Source organism: Vigna radiata, chromosome 1, assembly GCF_000741045.1.
Source record: "Vigna radiata var. radiata cultivar VC1973A chromosome 1, Vradiata_ver6, whole genome shotgun sequence".
Lineage (NCBI taxonomy): Eukaryota > Viridiplantae > Streptophyta > Magnoliopsida > Fabales > Fabaceae > Vigna > Vigna radiata.
This window is the reverse complement of record NC_028351.1, coordinates 16,866,894-16,882,408: the sequence shown is the minus strand read 5'-3', so window position 1 is coordinate 16,882,408 and position 15,515 is coordinate 16,866,894. Positions and strand designations below refer to the sequence as shown.

The following is a 15,515-nucleotide window of genomic DNA, read 5'->3' as shown; positions in this document are numbered from 1 at the left end:
TCTCTCCATTTCTTGTATGTCATTTTAGAATATTCTCTCTAGGCATGCACTTCCCCATCAGGGGGTATGCCATCATCCTCTCCCTCTTGAAAAAAATTCGCCCTTAAATCTTCAACTTAGGCTAAGGCAGACTTCCTCATCCTCTTTGGAGTCATTGTGCTCTTTCCGCTAGGTGCAAATACCCATCTTATAATACAAGTTAGAATAAGTGTTATGATAGTGAGTAGATGAAGAATATAACTCCCAAGAATGATACACCTTAAATAAAATGAATGATCAAGGTCTTGGAGAGTAGGAATATCTTTGAATCTCTTATTTTACTTGTGTTGGATGTAAGCGTTTGAAAGAATATCCATTCGAACATAAGAGTTTATTCATAGGGATATGACATTTGAAGAGAGGGAAAAGACAAGTGAGACAAAAAGGAAGAGAATAAGTCATTCCCACATAACATAAAACCTACACTTGTGTTTTTGTCGTTGTGAAGTCGTTCACTATTGGATCAGACTAATTTTTGGACAGTGGGTTCTTGACTATGGATCTTTATTCTGACCGTTCAGATAATCAATCAAAGATCTAGTTTGGGAGAAAACAGCCTCACATCATCAGCTCTATTTTGGAGAATTTTCATCTTCTTTGTTCTCATTTGTAAATATTATGCTTAGTTAGTTTGGCTGATTGAAAACCCCATTTGATGTTTTTATTGGAGACTCTTTTGCACCCTATTATTGATCACAGGGGTTTTTCTTTGGTTTGGAAGACTTGTGGTGTTTTACCTTTGCATTGAAGGGTTTTCCACGTTAAAAATTGTTGGTGTCTCTTTATGCTTTAGATTATGTTTTTGCTCTATTTGTTTGGTGCTCCTTGTAGATTCTCACAAGGAAGGGGATCGAATTTTCGTTGTGTTATTACTCTTTGTTAAGTTGCTATTGTTTTTGGCCTTTTTTCCTATCGGTAAGGGTGTGGTAATAATCATATGTAGTATAATTGGGTTTATTGGGGTTATAACATGTCAATGATTGGATTTGGATGATTCAAGTGATGTATCATATGTGTTAGAGTATGTTTACATGGGTATGTGATGCTTGAATGCGTGTATGATGTGTTAAGTATGTTTCCATATGATCTAAGGTTAATGTACGTATGTTTGAATGCTTGAATCATGTTCAGGATGTGTTTCAATTTGGCAATAATCGATTATCATTAGTTATAATCGATTATTTGTGCATTGGTTTTTAGTATGGTTTTGGAAATAATTGATTATTTGGGATGATAATCGATTATCCCTTCCTACATGATGTTTTTGGATAAATTTCACTGAAATAATCGATTATCAAAAGTGATAATTGATTATCAGAGCATTTCGGTGAAAAATGGTGAATTTGATGAAGAATGGACATGGACCAAGCTTGAGGAGTTGTGGAACATGATGATAATCAGAGATTGAGGTTAGTGGTTATGTTTAGGGTAAGTTTGACTTTTGGTTGAAAATTGAGCATGAGTGAGTGTTGGGATGTACCTGAGTATGTGATTGATGAGCATGAGAGTGGAGGATAAGTCTACTTGTTGTATCTCGTAAATCCTGGTTCTATCTGCGGATAGGTTCTTCCCTTTGCCTTGTGCGCATTGGATGGGTTGTTCGGGAATTGAGTCTTCCTTGTGTGGGGGTTAAGGTGTGTTCCTTGTCCTAGTGTGATAGGATTACATGTTCCTTAGCTGGATTGCGGGACTACTCAAGCAGATTTGTAGGGAGGCTACAAATGATTTGTAGGAGAAACTATAGATGTTCTGTAAGTGGGAGGCTATAGGTGGACTATGGGAGTGGTTATAGTAGGTGAGTAGGGTACAAGAGTGAGACAAACTCTTTCCATTGTGATGTTATGGCACGATGATGCTCATGGTGTTGTTCATGATTGGGATAGTCATGATGGTGGTGTATCTATTATGATGATCATGGTGCCTAAGATGCTCCAAATGTTGCTATGTTGATAACGGTGTTACTATAATGGTTATAGTAGGTAGCTAACATAGGTGCTAATGGGTAGATAGACCAATGCTCTAAGTGTGAGATGTTGGAGATGACATCAATGGTTAAAGATCGAGGATCGAGGATCAAGTAATTCATTATGTTTGAATTGTTTTTGTTAGAAGATTAGAAATCCTATTGTTATTACTTCCATGTATGGGGTGTTTGATTATGGTTGATATAGGCAAAAAGTATGTATCTTGTGTGTTTGATTATGGTTGATATAATAAGGTATATCTCTTATTGTGTGTTTGATTATGGTTAATATAATTAGTATGTATGTATCTTGTTGTTATGATTGTTTTATCGGTAACTTACCCCATACATGTTTGTGTTTTTGTGTTTGTGAATGAAATTATTGGCGATGATCGTATAATGTGTTATACGTGAGTAGATGATATTGCAGATGTTTCAGAGACATTGTAGATTCGAGAGAGGATGGGGGAAAAACATTGGTATTCAATTAAAGTTATTTTGTTTTACAAGTTAAGACAATATAAACGGAGTATTTCCTTCGCTATTTTATTATTCAAAATAATGTAATTGGATAAGGTTTTTTTAAGTACGTTTCTGCACTATGATAAATTTTGAATTTTATCGGTTTTTAATAATCCGTGACATCTCAGAAATCAGGGTGTTTCGGCCTTTAAGTGGCTACTAGACAATGGAAGCTCGGGAGCTCGACCAATGAGCTCAACAAGCTCGGCTATTTGATCCTATAGTTGGATGCTTCGGGAGCCTGACAAGTATGTCCATGACCTTATTTGGTCCATATGGATGATCTTCGGAGTCTATTATGTTGATATAGAGCTTTCCTTGTTGAATCTTTAAAATATTGCTATTGGTGATAGGTCCATTGGTTAGACCCAAGTCATCATTAAATTTGCTTTAAGTCAAGTTTAATGCTTTGATATTATTATGACTAACACATGACTAAATTTGCTCTAAGTCATGTCTAATCTTACTAATAAATATAGCTCATATTTGATGGCTATGATAAATAAACGCAATGATACATATATCATTTAGACTTATTATAATATAATAGCTCTAGTACGTAAATGCTATAAGATATATATCATTTAAACTTATTTTGATTGAATAACTTTGATAATATATATATATATATATATATATATATATATATATATCATTAGATTCATTTTCTTTAATAGTTCTGTTATATATAAACATTGTGAATGTATATCATTTAGACTATGAGATGAGTAAACGATATAAAAATATATAATTATTCACTAATAAACATTTTCTAAACGTTTTAAAAAATGAGATTGTTAAGCATGTGTATTTGTTAAACATGCTTAACAATCTAAAATAAATATATTGTTTAACATGTGTATTTTTTAAACATAAAAAGAGAGAGATTGTTAAGACAAAATCGTCTAGAGAGACTAGATTGTCTAGCAACTCGAGTTTTGAAATTTAACATACAACACTTAATGAAATATGGTTTAGTGGAATAAAACATCTAAGAGAAGTTCATATTAAAAGACCTTTATTAAATGCAAGCAAGATAAACAATGACGTGTCAGTTATAAAACGTTAAACAATATTTGACAAAAGCATGTCTAATGAAAGAAGCAATAAATGTTGTATATTGTATCGATTGAGATACTACTTTAAAAAGCACAAACTTTCGCTAAACGCTCATATTACGAATCATGCTTAAACGCTCTCTTAACGTAAGAACATTAATGCATGAGCGTACTATACCTCTTTCTACTTTGCTTTTCCTCTCTTTATGTGTGCAGATAATGACAACACCAAGCTTTACTCAAAGCACTGCACACAGATCATAAAGACGTTGTGAAATAGGAAGACATTCCTAGAATGGTTGCCTAAAGCTTTATGTCTTGTTATAGTCATACAAGCTCTTACTTCTAAAACAATGCTTCTCTTCCCAAGATGCAAAATAGTACAAATCTTCACACAGAGAACTCGTAGAACAAAAAAGAAGAACTTTTGCTTTCATTGTATCATTACATTATTATTCTCTCTCAGAGCTTACATCGTCTAACTATGTTCTTAGAACAAGAAAAAGTATCTCAAGTTATAATATTTTGTTGTATTGAATTTATCCTCTCTTTGGGAGTTATTTGAATTTGCATTCGTACTCATAACACTGATTGTATTTGTATATTCAGAAGTGAATTAAAATACTTGTATTGTTTAACTCAATTGAGTTAAACGTTCTAGACAATTGTCTAGGGTTGATATCATAAGTGTTTAAATTCGGACTAGTCAGGTTGACTAGGGGAACCAAAAGTGGTTAATAGTACTTGTACACCAAGAGTGTGTTGTACTCGTTTATAATCTTGTTAAAGATCAGTGGAACCCCTTAGGTCATAAAGGAGACTAAACATAGCTCAGGTTGAGTGAATCAGTATAAAAATACTTATGTTATTGTTTCTCCTATTTGAAACGTTTTCCTAAATAGTTACTTGAAAACACAAGTGTTTAACAACTATTGTAGTTTAATTAGGGAGATACATGTACTAAATCCTGAAATATAGGAAATGTAATGATGAGGTGGTTAGATCGAATGGATGGGTGCTTAAGGTAGGTTGACAAATGTTTAGGTATAATGAAAGGGATCCTAAAGTAAGGAGAAAATGACTAGATACATTGAAGGTAGGAGAATGCGTCTAGAATCTTGGAATCCTTATTATTTCTAGATTCATCCTTCCTTTCTCAAGTTCCTTCCCTCAAGGTCTGAACCTCTCTCAAGTTCCTACTTATTTAGTTACAATTCCTTTAATCTCTTCTAATGTGTTGAGTTTCCCTCTTATGAGCCTCCCTTGATATTTGTCTTTAATTTCTTCTTCTCTGTTCTTCTTAGCCATGCTTCTTGTTCGAATTCCTTGTTGCTCGCTCAACTTCTCTTTCCTCAACAAGTTTTTCATCGTCTTTGTTCACATAAAAAATTCAAAACGAATTCCCTAACAACATTGCCAAATTTGATCATTGTCATTGATTGGATCAAATAAATGTCAATCTTCCTGATAGAAAACCCCTAGTCAAGGAACCAACCAAAAGAGTTGTGGCCAATCGTATAAAAGCTGAGTGCACCTCATCCAAGTTATGGCCTTTTTTCTTTTTGGTTTCCTCCAAACTTGCTCCTTAGATTTAAGAACATACACTATTCTCCCGTCACGTATAAAGATTTGTTTTAAGTTCATAAAATAAAGCATTATCTCATTTCAAAAAGTCCTTTGAATCTTGTACTAAGTAATAACCAAATCAACAACTTTCATGTACAAAACAATCATCTTATCAAATGATCCAATGTGTTCCAAACACGTTAAAAGATGTGTAAACAAGGTTCTCAAAATAATACATATAAACTGAAACCATCAGACGAGTCTTAATAGACAAGTTCATCAGACGATTCCATCATATGACATTATTAAACAAGTCACTTAGACGAGTTCATCAATTGGTCTAACAAGTATATGAGTCTAGCTAAGCACACTAGAAGAATCCAACAAGGTAGTGACCAAATGACTTCAACAATACATTGATTAGATGATATGTTGAATAGACAACTTCAATAACACATTGCCTAAACGACTTTCTTTTCTATCTTCAAGAATACTATATTTTCTTTATCAAGCTTATAACCTTAACCATTGGAAAATATCAATTTAGTAAAGCTTGTATTGTCTATAAGACATTAGAAATTTCAAGAGCTTGATTTCACTTCACCTACATAAATCACATGTTAGAACACTCAAGAAACATTTATGCACTAAATAATATTATCAAAACTCAGCTTTTAAATGTTTTTATCAAATCATTTATGGACTAAATTATCTAATTAAACTCTTCTAGCTAAAGCGTATAGTGATTTTTGTCTACCTAGAATACATATCATCTGATAATGTCTAAAAAGTTAAATTTAGTATATGATTTAACTTAAAGCTCATTTTATCTCAATTGGTCAAATACCACTTAAAACAATAAATTTAAACTCAATTATATCTAAAGATAAGTAATCGTAAGTATTCTAAAATATACAAAACATGCACTCATTAACAAGAAGACTACTTCAAGCTGCACCATCTGTAAAACAATTTTTTTTCTGTTAAATATGTCAATCAACAAATATTATCTTTAAAACTTTATTTTCATTTGCTGAAATCATTATCTCAATAGCAACTGGGTATAGTAGAATCAGGTAAGGTCAATTTAGACCGGAGATTTTGAAAATAAGAAGGTTAAATATGAATGTAATTATATGTGTAAATTTAAGTTTTTACTAAAGGAATTTATAATTTTCTTGGATGCAAAAGAAACCAATTTGGAAACACATAAAACCTAATTACAAGATTAATAATAGAGCGTCCAAAAATTACTTTCGATACAAATTTGTTCTAATTTTTAGAAAAGTAAATTTCATTTGTATTTTAGTTTGTCGTAGAAGTCTTTTCAGAAAAACCTTGTCAAAATATACTGTTAACCCATTTCATCTGTTTAGAAAAACATTTAGTTTTTTTCTTACAAAATGTATAGTCACGAATTATACATAAGAAAGCAACCTAGAAGACTTTGCATTCCGGTAATATTTCCCATATACATCCTAGATAAGGTCATGGAGAGTTCCACCACCGAAGCATTGTAGGTGGAATAACATCATTTTTATGGGAATGAATACATTTTGGGGAAGGGATAGATTAAAACTAGGTTTAAACCTCTTTTTGGTCTCTAAGTTATAAGTGGATGTTCAATTTAGTCTTCGTTTTTAAAAATGTAAATATTTGGTCCCTAAGTTATAAAAAATGTATCAAATGAGTCCTTTTTTTACTTCAAATATTATTTTTGGTTGTTTTTTAACAACTGCTACATTTTTAGATTGTTCTGATTTGTTTCTTAATAATAACAACACTTTAGATTTTTCTTTGTATTTTGACCATGAACATAAAAAAAGGACTCATTTGATACATTTTTTATAACTTAGGAATCAAAGATTTACATTTTTAAAAACAGGGACTAAATTGAACATCCGTTCATAACTTAGGAATAAAAAAGAGATTTAAACCTTAAAATTACGTCCAAATAATATGGTGTAACAAAGTCAGTCGTATAATTTAGCTTGGTTATGAGCAGCGAATATGTAATTTAGTTCTTAAATTGACCCATATATGAATGAAATGTTACTGATTTGATCACTATCTTATTCATAACTTGTGTCTATTCATGTAGCACATTTTTAATTTGATCTCTAGGTAAAGACCAAATTAAATGTAAAAGGAGATAACGGTTGCAGATATAACACGTTACAGAGAAACCAGTTTAATAAATTTGGTATGTAAATATTAAATTGAAATTATGTTTAACGGTAGAACAATTTCTAAGATCAATGATTAAACTGCAGTAATGACAATTAACTTAATATATTGTAAATAAGTCCATCCAGCAAAACTGCTCTCATTTTATGGTGCCATTGTGTACAAAAAAATACCGAAGTCAGAAGTGCGATTGTATCTTACAAGTGTCTATTTACAAAGCAGCACCCTGAGAATAAAACTAAGGCATTTGCTAAATGCATCACCATATTCCTAAAAGTTGAATGCAGAGAGCAAGCAGGACATTTCTCACAAATGGTGCGTATATTTAGAGATTTCTTTCATGTGGTTCAAGCCAAGGAAAGTCCAGGAAATGAAATACCTCCTTTTCAGTATTAAATTTCAAACTTGCACTACCTTTTGCACCCTGAAGTGGTACAAAAGTACATATGAGAATTCAAGCAAATCATGACGCAAATGTAAACGATTCTTTTATGTCATACCCGTTTGCTGCCAGAACCATGTGTGGCTGGAAACAACCCAGTATCGTCAAGCCGGAATCCTTTAGATTCTGCTAGCAACCTCAACCTGCACTCAAAACACCCACAATAAGAAAAACCATCATACACTTGTTAACTATGCATGACCAAGAAATGACGACCAAAGATAAACAAGACACCGAACAAGGCCAATAAATAGATAATAAGCTAAGGTTATGAAAACATCATGCGCAAGAAAACAATAAAAAGCTAGATAGCAATTGTTAGAGATACTATATTCAGTTTATATTGTGTTTATGTTAATTAGGGAAATATAGTCCCTATATGTTTATTAAGAAAACATTGTTCTTATTTTATTTTATTTCATTCTTACATATTCATTTGTATTTGGACTTAACCCATATTTCTTCTATTATAAATAGAAAACCCTATGTGTGTATTTAACACAAGGGATTAATTCCAATATATAATTTTCACTGTATTTAACAGCAATAAAATAATAGCTCATGTTTCAATGAGTTATTTTGCTATAACTATGAATTTTTATTAGCAAAACTCACGTTTTTTTCTTATTAAGAAATGCTTAAGAGAAGAAAATATCTTGAAAAAAATAAAGTCATCCACCACTACCATATCCATCCAACCACGACCATATCTATCCAACCGTCATCACTGGCATCTACTGCCATTGCCATAGTCAGAGTTTTAGTTTCAACAAGTCACCACACAATTTTGTTCATCTCGGCTAAGCGATCACCATGCCAGGGTCCAAACATATTCTCACCCACCGGTCAAAGATTTGTCCAATAGATTTTTCAATGTTGTTGGTCCTCAACGTTAAAGCTCAATGGTTGATTATTTGAGTAAGTTTCATACTCCTTTTCATGAATTTAATGAGGTATTACCTCCTACCTCTACTCCTCTCTAAGAAATAGAGCAACACTCAGTTCTTCATGGTGCTAGAATTACATGGACTTGATGAATATTCCCATGTCTGTTATCAGATTTTGGATTCCACTTTTACCCAATTTTGCTCCTATTTGTTCCACCCTTTTGCATGTGTCAAGTAAACCCATCAATGACACACCTCCTCCTACCGACGATTCATCTTATTTGGCGTCTCAATATGATGATCATAATCACTCTAACAAGCCAGGAAAAGGGCATCACAAGTATGACCTCACAAGCTAGGCCGTAGGATTTCCCGGTGTTAGGCATTACACAATTACCCTCCTCGATCTGCTATTCTTGTTCAGACAGATCCTCCCTCACAATCATCAATTAGTTGGGACTAGATTGGAAGAGGGAGCATCGAAGCAATTATTGAACTAATGGCTGTACATATTGGCACACGTGGTTGCCAGTGATGAAGGAAGAAAGAAGCACACTGGTTCAAGACATGCATGAGTGTGTGTGGCTGCTCCAGTCTAGAAATAGAAAGTTTAGAGCATAGAGAATGAACTGTACCTCCTATTGAGCACATCGTTTCCTGTCCATGCTATTAGTCCAAATGCATATATCTGTCTTGGGTAAACCTACAAACACAGTAAAACCAATCATTTTAAAAGGTGGCTATGCAACAATGTACAACCGTAAAGAAGATGGAATTACTTCTAATATTTTATTGCAATATCCTATGGTTGGTTATGTGATAACTTGGTAAATAATTAATAGTCACAACCAAGGTTATCAGACTATAGTCTGTGTATGTAGACTTGTTCCGTAAATTCAACTTATAAACTCGTAAGAGTCTATTATATATGAAAAAAATGTATATAATACCATACCAATTCAAAATTTCATCACCACATTTAATGAAAATAGTAAACAATAGTTCAATAATTCTAAAATACATAAGATCATACAATCACAAAACATAAACATCTTCAGCTTTCTAGAAAAAAACAAGACTAAAATAGAAACCTTGGTCACAAGACTATCAAATAGAAAAAAACACAACAATAAAACTAAAATACACCATGCTAAATTTCAAACAAAAGATAAAACGAAAACCCAATATTTTGAAGTTACGATTGTCACCTTCAAATCAATACGACGACGCAACTCCTGCCCAGGATAGGTACAAAAACCAAAGTAAGTGTCCACACCAGAATCAGAACCCTGTCTAAAGAAATAAAAATTAACAAAGAAATTACCAATGAATTAAGAAATATTGCAAAAATATCTACCAGGTAGATTAGCACAACAAAATATTGAGTGGAGATTGATTCCTCAAAAGGTATATCTAGATATATTGGATTCAAATTATAGAATGATAAAGATATATGAAGTAGCGATGGGATTGAGAACTGCTATTAAAGTTTGAGAGAAAACACACAGTGTTAGAAACCAAGAAATCCCAACACAGTATCACCTTCTCAATTACAAAACAATGTGACTGAAAGGAATAGTATTTCTTTACAACATAAAATATTTGTTTCAGTGATGAATGAATAGTAGACTTAGGTACAATGCATAATTGAGCATGAATTTTTAACCAATAAGAAAGCTCATTTTTAGCAATAGTGGCAACATTTTGAGTAAGATGATCAACATAGCTTTGACTTTTATGATAAAGCTTAATGTTTGATGCCCAAGTATCATAATTACATCTATCTAATTTGTCAATGGAGAGTTTCACATTGACATAATTGATATAGATGGATGGATCACAAGTAGTAGCAACAAAAGAGTCCATAATGTAAAGAGAGAAAAAATACATGAAAATATAACCCCCCTCAAGTTAGTGCGAACAACCCTGCTCAATTTTCAAAACCAAGCCTAAGCCTTAGGAGACTGTTTCAGGTCATATGTGCACGATTGTGTGTGCGCATTGATACTCTAATCAATGCAATTGTTGCGGTGTGGTGGTCGCCCGAGAAAGACGATTCGATTGGTGGGGACACCAACTTGAATGGTGGCTCTAGTGGCAACAGCTCTAGTGGTAGCTCTGCTAATTATTGCAGTCGTGACGGCGACGAAAAACTTGTATATGGATTACCTAGAAACCCTAGTTCTGGATACCATGTTGAATATATTGCAAATTATATATTGGAGTAGTTTCCCTTAAGTAGAAAATACACATAAGGTAATATAAAGAAAATATGAATTGTAACTAACATAATATATTATAACTACCAATATCTTAAAAGAATCTAACAGCTACTAACATTGCCTTATACCTTTCTAGTATTTAGATGACCAAGAAAGTTTTTGTGATTACTGGATAGTTTGTCATGTGACAATGGGTAAAAGCTCTAACACCTTTCGTTTTGAGTACATGCTCTAACACATTTAATTACTGCAGTTGGAAGATCCAGATCGTCAACGGCTAGCATATTTTGCTCTTCATTAATGTCAAGTATTTAAGGTATAGATTCATATTGATGGACTTGTGGTGATTGAATAACAGACCTTCTCTTCATGAGTATACTTGTAGTGGACAGTTAACATTGCGAGATTGTTCTCCGGTTATATTTGGGGTTGACTCAAGGAGAATGAATAGGAAAAGCTATAGACTCAGTAGATGGTGAAGTATTAGACTCAATAAATGGTGGAGCGTTAATGAGACTTGATTAAGGAAGAAAGGATATTTTGTTAAGAGTGAATTATTCTCATCTTCAATACATGAGTTTTTCCCTTAAAGATAAGGTTGAAAGGGTAGGGTGACATCAACAAACACAAAGAATCATTTTGTTGGAGGCTGGTAACATTTGTATCCCTTTTGAATAGGTAACCAATAGCTAGGATCAATCTAAGTTCCAAAGAATAATAAATCATACAAATTAAAAACTTGTTGGCACCTTCCTTATTATCCTAATAGCTGATCATTTCAAAATTTGTGTAGTACTACAAGGTAGCTTATTCAATCCTTCTAATTATTAAAATGTAAAATTTCAACCTATGAACTGTATAGCACAAATGTATTTGCAAACAAAGCCAAAATGTCACATGTTGAGCTTAAATGCAATTTACAAGTTACATCTCAACAAACTATTACCGCTTCTCATATTTATATGCAAGCAAGCAATCAAATCCTTATCTTTGATGAGATATCAACATTCAAATAGAATAATGGGAAATATTTTATCAATGTTTTCCAGGAAAGCTTAATCAATTAACCAAATAAACACATAATTTATAGGTAACAAGAAAATGCTAAAATTACCTCTTCACTGTGAGTACTGAAAATTAAATCCTCTCTTAGGAAATTCATATGCTTTAAATGTTTTACAAACTTTGGCAAAAATCCTTTGTGACTGCAAGCAATGAACAGATCTGTTTAACCTCTAACATGAAAAAAGAAGTTTCCACAAAGCAAACAATGATAAATATGTGCAGAATGTTAGTCAACTGTGTTCTCTCCTTAACAGAAAGAGTAAATGTAATGTCTTAGCTGTTGAATGTTTCATATTTTTCCAATAATGGAGATGAAAATAAGCACGGAAGAAATTAAGGAATCCACAAAATTTAACATAAATTTCTTTAAGAATTTAGAACATGCTTAATCATTCCATCAATCCAAGTAAAAACAGTATTCGAAGTTAATCCATGCTTCTAAAAGACTTTTTTAAGAATTTTGTTTTACCAAGAGAATATTTTGGTACATTACCATTCACTGTTCTATTAAAATTTAATAAGTTAGACATATGGGAGACCCTAGAAATTAGAGTATTAGAGGTGATAGGATGTCCTGAATAATGAGACTCGCTTATTTTAATATTAAATGTTAAAGATATAAATAGAGTTTCAATTAATGAGTTTCATTACTTAAAACATATACCATCTCTCTAATAAAACACATTCTCTGAGAATCCTATGCCATCTTTCTCCATTTACTAACTCGGGTTATTTGTTTGAAGATCAGAAAGTGCCTCAGTGATCACAGTGGCAAGGGCTTCAATTTTGTCTGATCAAATCTTGCATAAGAGCAAGTTAAACTTTGCTCTTCAATCTGGTTTTGTACCTTCCTCATGCATGTGGATTGTTAGTCAATGGATGTGGACTGTTAGTCAATGCATGTGTTCTTTGAGTTCTTTATTGTACTCTTTGTTAATCAATGATTCTAATGGGCTGCCCTGATTATAATTCTATGGGTTGTAGGTGTAAATAGAGTTATGTTTGGTGAGAATGGTCTAGGTTCTATAGGACTCTTTGAGCTTCTAAAAAGGTAAGGGAAACTAACTACCTTCTGTTTTAAGTTATAATTTAAATTTCTTTTGTGTGTTTATTATGATGACTGACAAATTGATTTGGATGGTGTGTTTGAACTGGTGTAATCAATTCAAAATAAATATTTTTAGAGTTTTTGTTAGATATATTGCGTCTTATTTTAATTAGGGAAACATAGATGTTAGATATATTACGTTTTATGTTAATTAGGAAAACCTACACTTGATATTGTTGATATTGTTTTTAACAATATCTTCTATTTACCATTTTATGTTTAGTTGCCATATATACTTTTATAATTCTTCATTATAAATATATTATCCTATGTGTGTTTTAGACATAATAGAGAATAATCTTATATCTAGTTTTACTATATTCAACATGCTATCTAAGCCTAAAGTTGTTTATAGTCAATATTTGAATTTTGAATTCATTGAGAGAGGATTACATTGGTTCTTGTCATAGAACACTTGATTGAGATTTTTGTGACGAATCTTCATTGACTCGTCAATAGGCTAGATTGTGACATCTTCATCTTTACCTTATTTTTTGGTTCTTGTCTGATTTTCTTTGTTTATTATGCTTCTTGATGAAAACAATGCATTAGCAAATTGTAGTTAAAACTGGAATTTTGGAACCTCTATCATGATAAGAGCACCATGGTTAGCCAATGGCAGCAGTAATAACAGCTAATGAAAATCACTCCATTATTTGAATCTTTTTGCAGCCGAAGGCTTTTCCACTCTGCTATAGCATGCTTTTACTATTATTGAGAAAAAACTCCATATATTTAAACGCAATGTTTCTCCACAAATAAAGGTTATAAGAAATCAAGCCATACCTTTGTCCATCGGGATGTGTTATTATGATATCAATGTCTCCACAGGTAGCTTTCCCACGTCTATATGATCCCCCACAGATGATAACAACCTAAATGACATAACAGCACCATGAGCAAGTTTTCAACATGATTCTTCAATGCAAACTGTAGCAGAAACAAAATGAGTGTTCTGTTCTGATTGTGAGTTTTTAAACTTTAGGAAAGATAAAAACATTGAGTTGAAACCGTTATTGAGACAACACAGATGTATTATTTCTATCGAGAAAAAGGGATTAAAATTAATACAATAAGTAGAGGAAATTTGATATCCTTTAATAACAAAGATATGATACAAAAATAAATAAAACCTTTCTTAATAATGCATATATAATCTAGATATTCTTGATTATATATAAGATAAGTTCCTTAGTTCTATAATTATAACACTCTCAATTGAATTGAAGAATATAAGTCAGATGGGTCTAGCTTGCTACACTAGAATCTAAAAATCAAGTGGTCATGTCTCCAAACTCTAGTTGTTTTCTTATGAAATGATCATCTACTTCAATATGCTTGATCTTCTCATGAAAGAGAGCATTAGAGGCAAGCATAATGATATCTGGCTGTCACATACACGGTGCATTGGAGAATTTTCAAGGCTGGTTTCTTCTAGTGGCTTTAGCCATATCAGCTCACAAGTGACGAATGTCACTACTGCAATTGATCTTGTCAACCTTTTGTTTCTTACTTTTCCATTATATTAAATTACTTCCAACAAAAACACAATACCCTGAAGTTGAGCATCTATTGTTTGCTGACCCTACCCAGTCAACATTAGAATACCCAAAAATTTGAATATTTCCCATATCTTCAAAAATGAGGCCTTTTCCAAAAGCCTTTTTAATATACTATAAGATCCATGTGAAGGCATCTTGACAATCTTAACAAGGAGATTTTAATAAGTGACTTTCTACACTAACTACAAAGGCAACGTGAGACGGTGAAATTATTTAGTTTAACAACTAACCTTTTGTATTTCCCAATATTAGAATATGTTTCTCCTTAGGGTCAAGTTTGACACTTTGATCCCTTGGATTTTGCCTCTTCTTGATATGATTACGGATGAAGAAAAGTCATATCAAGAAGGAGATAATTTAGAACATGATCAAGAAGTCCTAACAAGAAACATGGTAAGAAAGAGAAAAAGAAAGACTAAAATGATTGAAGAAGAAATTAAGAAAAATAATTTCTAATATTTAGGAGATTCCAAAATATTCTAGAAGGATCAAGAATGACCAATAATTTCTTAGAAGTGCAAGGGTGAGCAGACAAAAAATGAAGAGGATCATTTGCAAGTTGTAACTTCCTTGAACGATACACCTTCAAGCCCATGTGATAGTTGTAACTACTTCACGTGTTTCTCCAACTTCTTGGACATCACATGAGTTAACACGTAATTAGTTTACTTAACTGTGTAATAATAGAATTAGTATTCACATGACCTAAGTGTAATCTTTAAGCTTTTGCTCACACTTAGGTAATCATAAGGCGTGTTCATAGTTCTTATAATATAGTAAAACTAAGCATAAGATTAATTTCTCTTGAGTCTAAAACACATACAGGGAAATATATATATATATATATATATATATATATATATATATATATATAATGAAAAATAATAAAAATAT

At 32.3% G+C, this 15,515-nt stretch overlaps 1 protein-coding gene across 5 annotated transcripts in view; it reads right to left on the bottom strand.

The window, feature by feature from the left end:
* Positions 1 to 7,410: 7,410 nt before the first annotated feature.
* Positions 7,411 to 15,515, bottom strand: part of LOC106772788 (DNA polymerase lambda) — a 31,193-nt gene continuing 23,088 nt past the window's right edge. For 2 of the 5 annotated variants that reach the window (XM_014659376.2, XM_022785715.1), the window contains 6 exons: positions 13,846 to 13,934; positions 12,001 to 12,091; positions 9,873 to 9,953; positions 9,300 to 9,367; positions 7,836 to 7,920; positions 7,411 to 7,759 (listed from right to left, as the gene is read on the bottom strand). In XM_014659376.2, coding sequence (XP_014514862.1) covers positions 7,661 to 7,759; positions 7,836 to 7,920; positions 9,300 to 9,367; positions 9,873 to 9,953; positions 12,001 to 12,091; positions 13,846 to 13,934 — 513 coding nt within the window. In that variant the 3' untranslated portion in view covers positions 7,411 to 7,660. Of the gene's footprint in view, positions 7,760 to 7,835; positions 7,921 to 9,299; positions 9,368 to 9,872; positions 9,958 to 12,000; positions 12,092 to 13,845; positions 13,935 to 15,515 lie in introns of those variants that run through there. The other 3 variants (XM_014659385.2, XM_022785714.1, XR_001376630.2) reach the window with 3 other exon arrangements.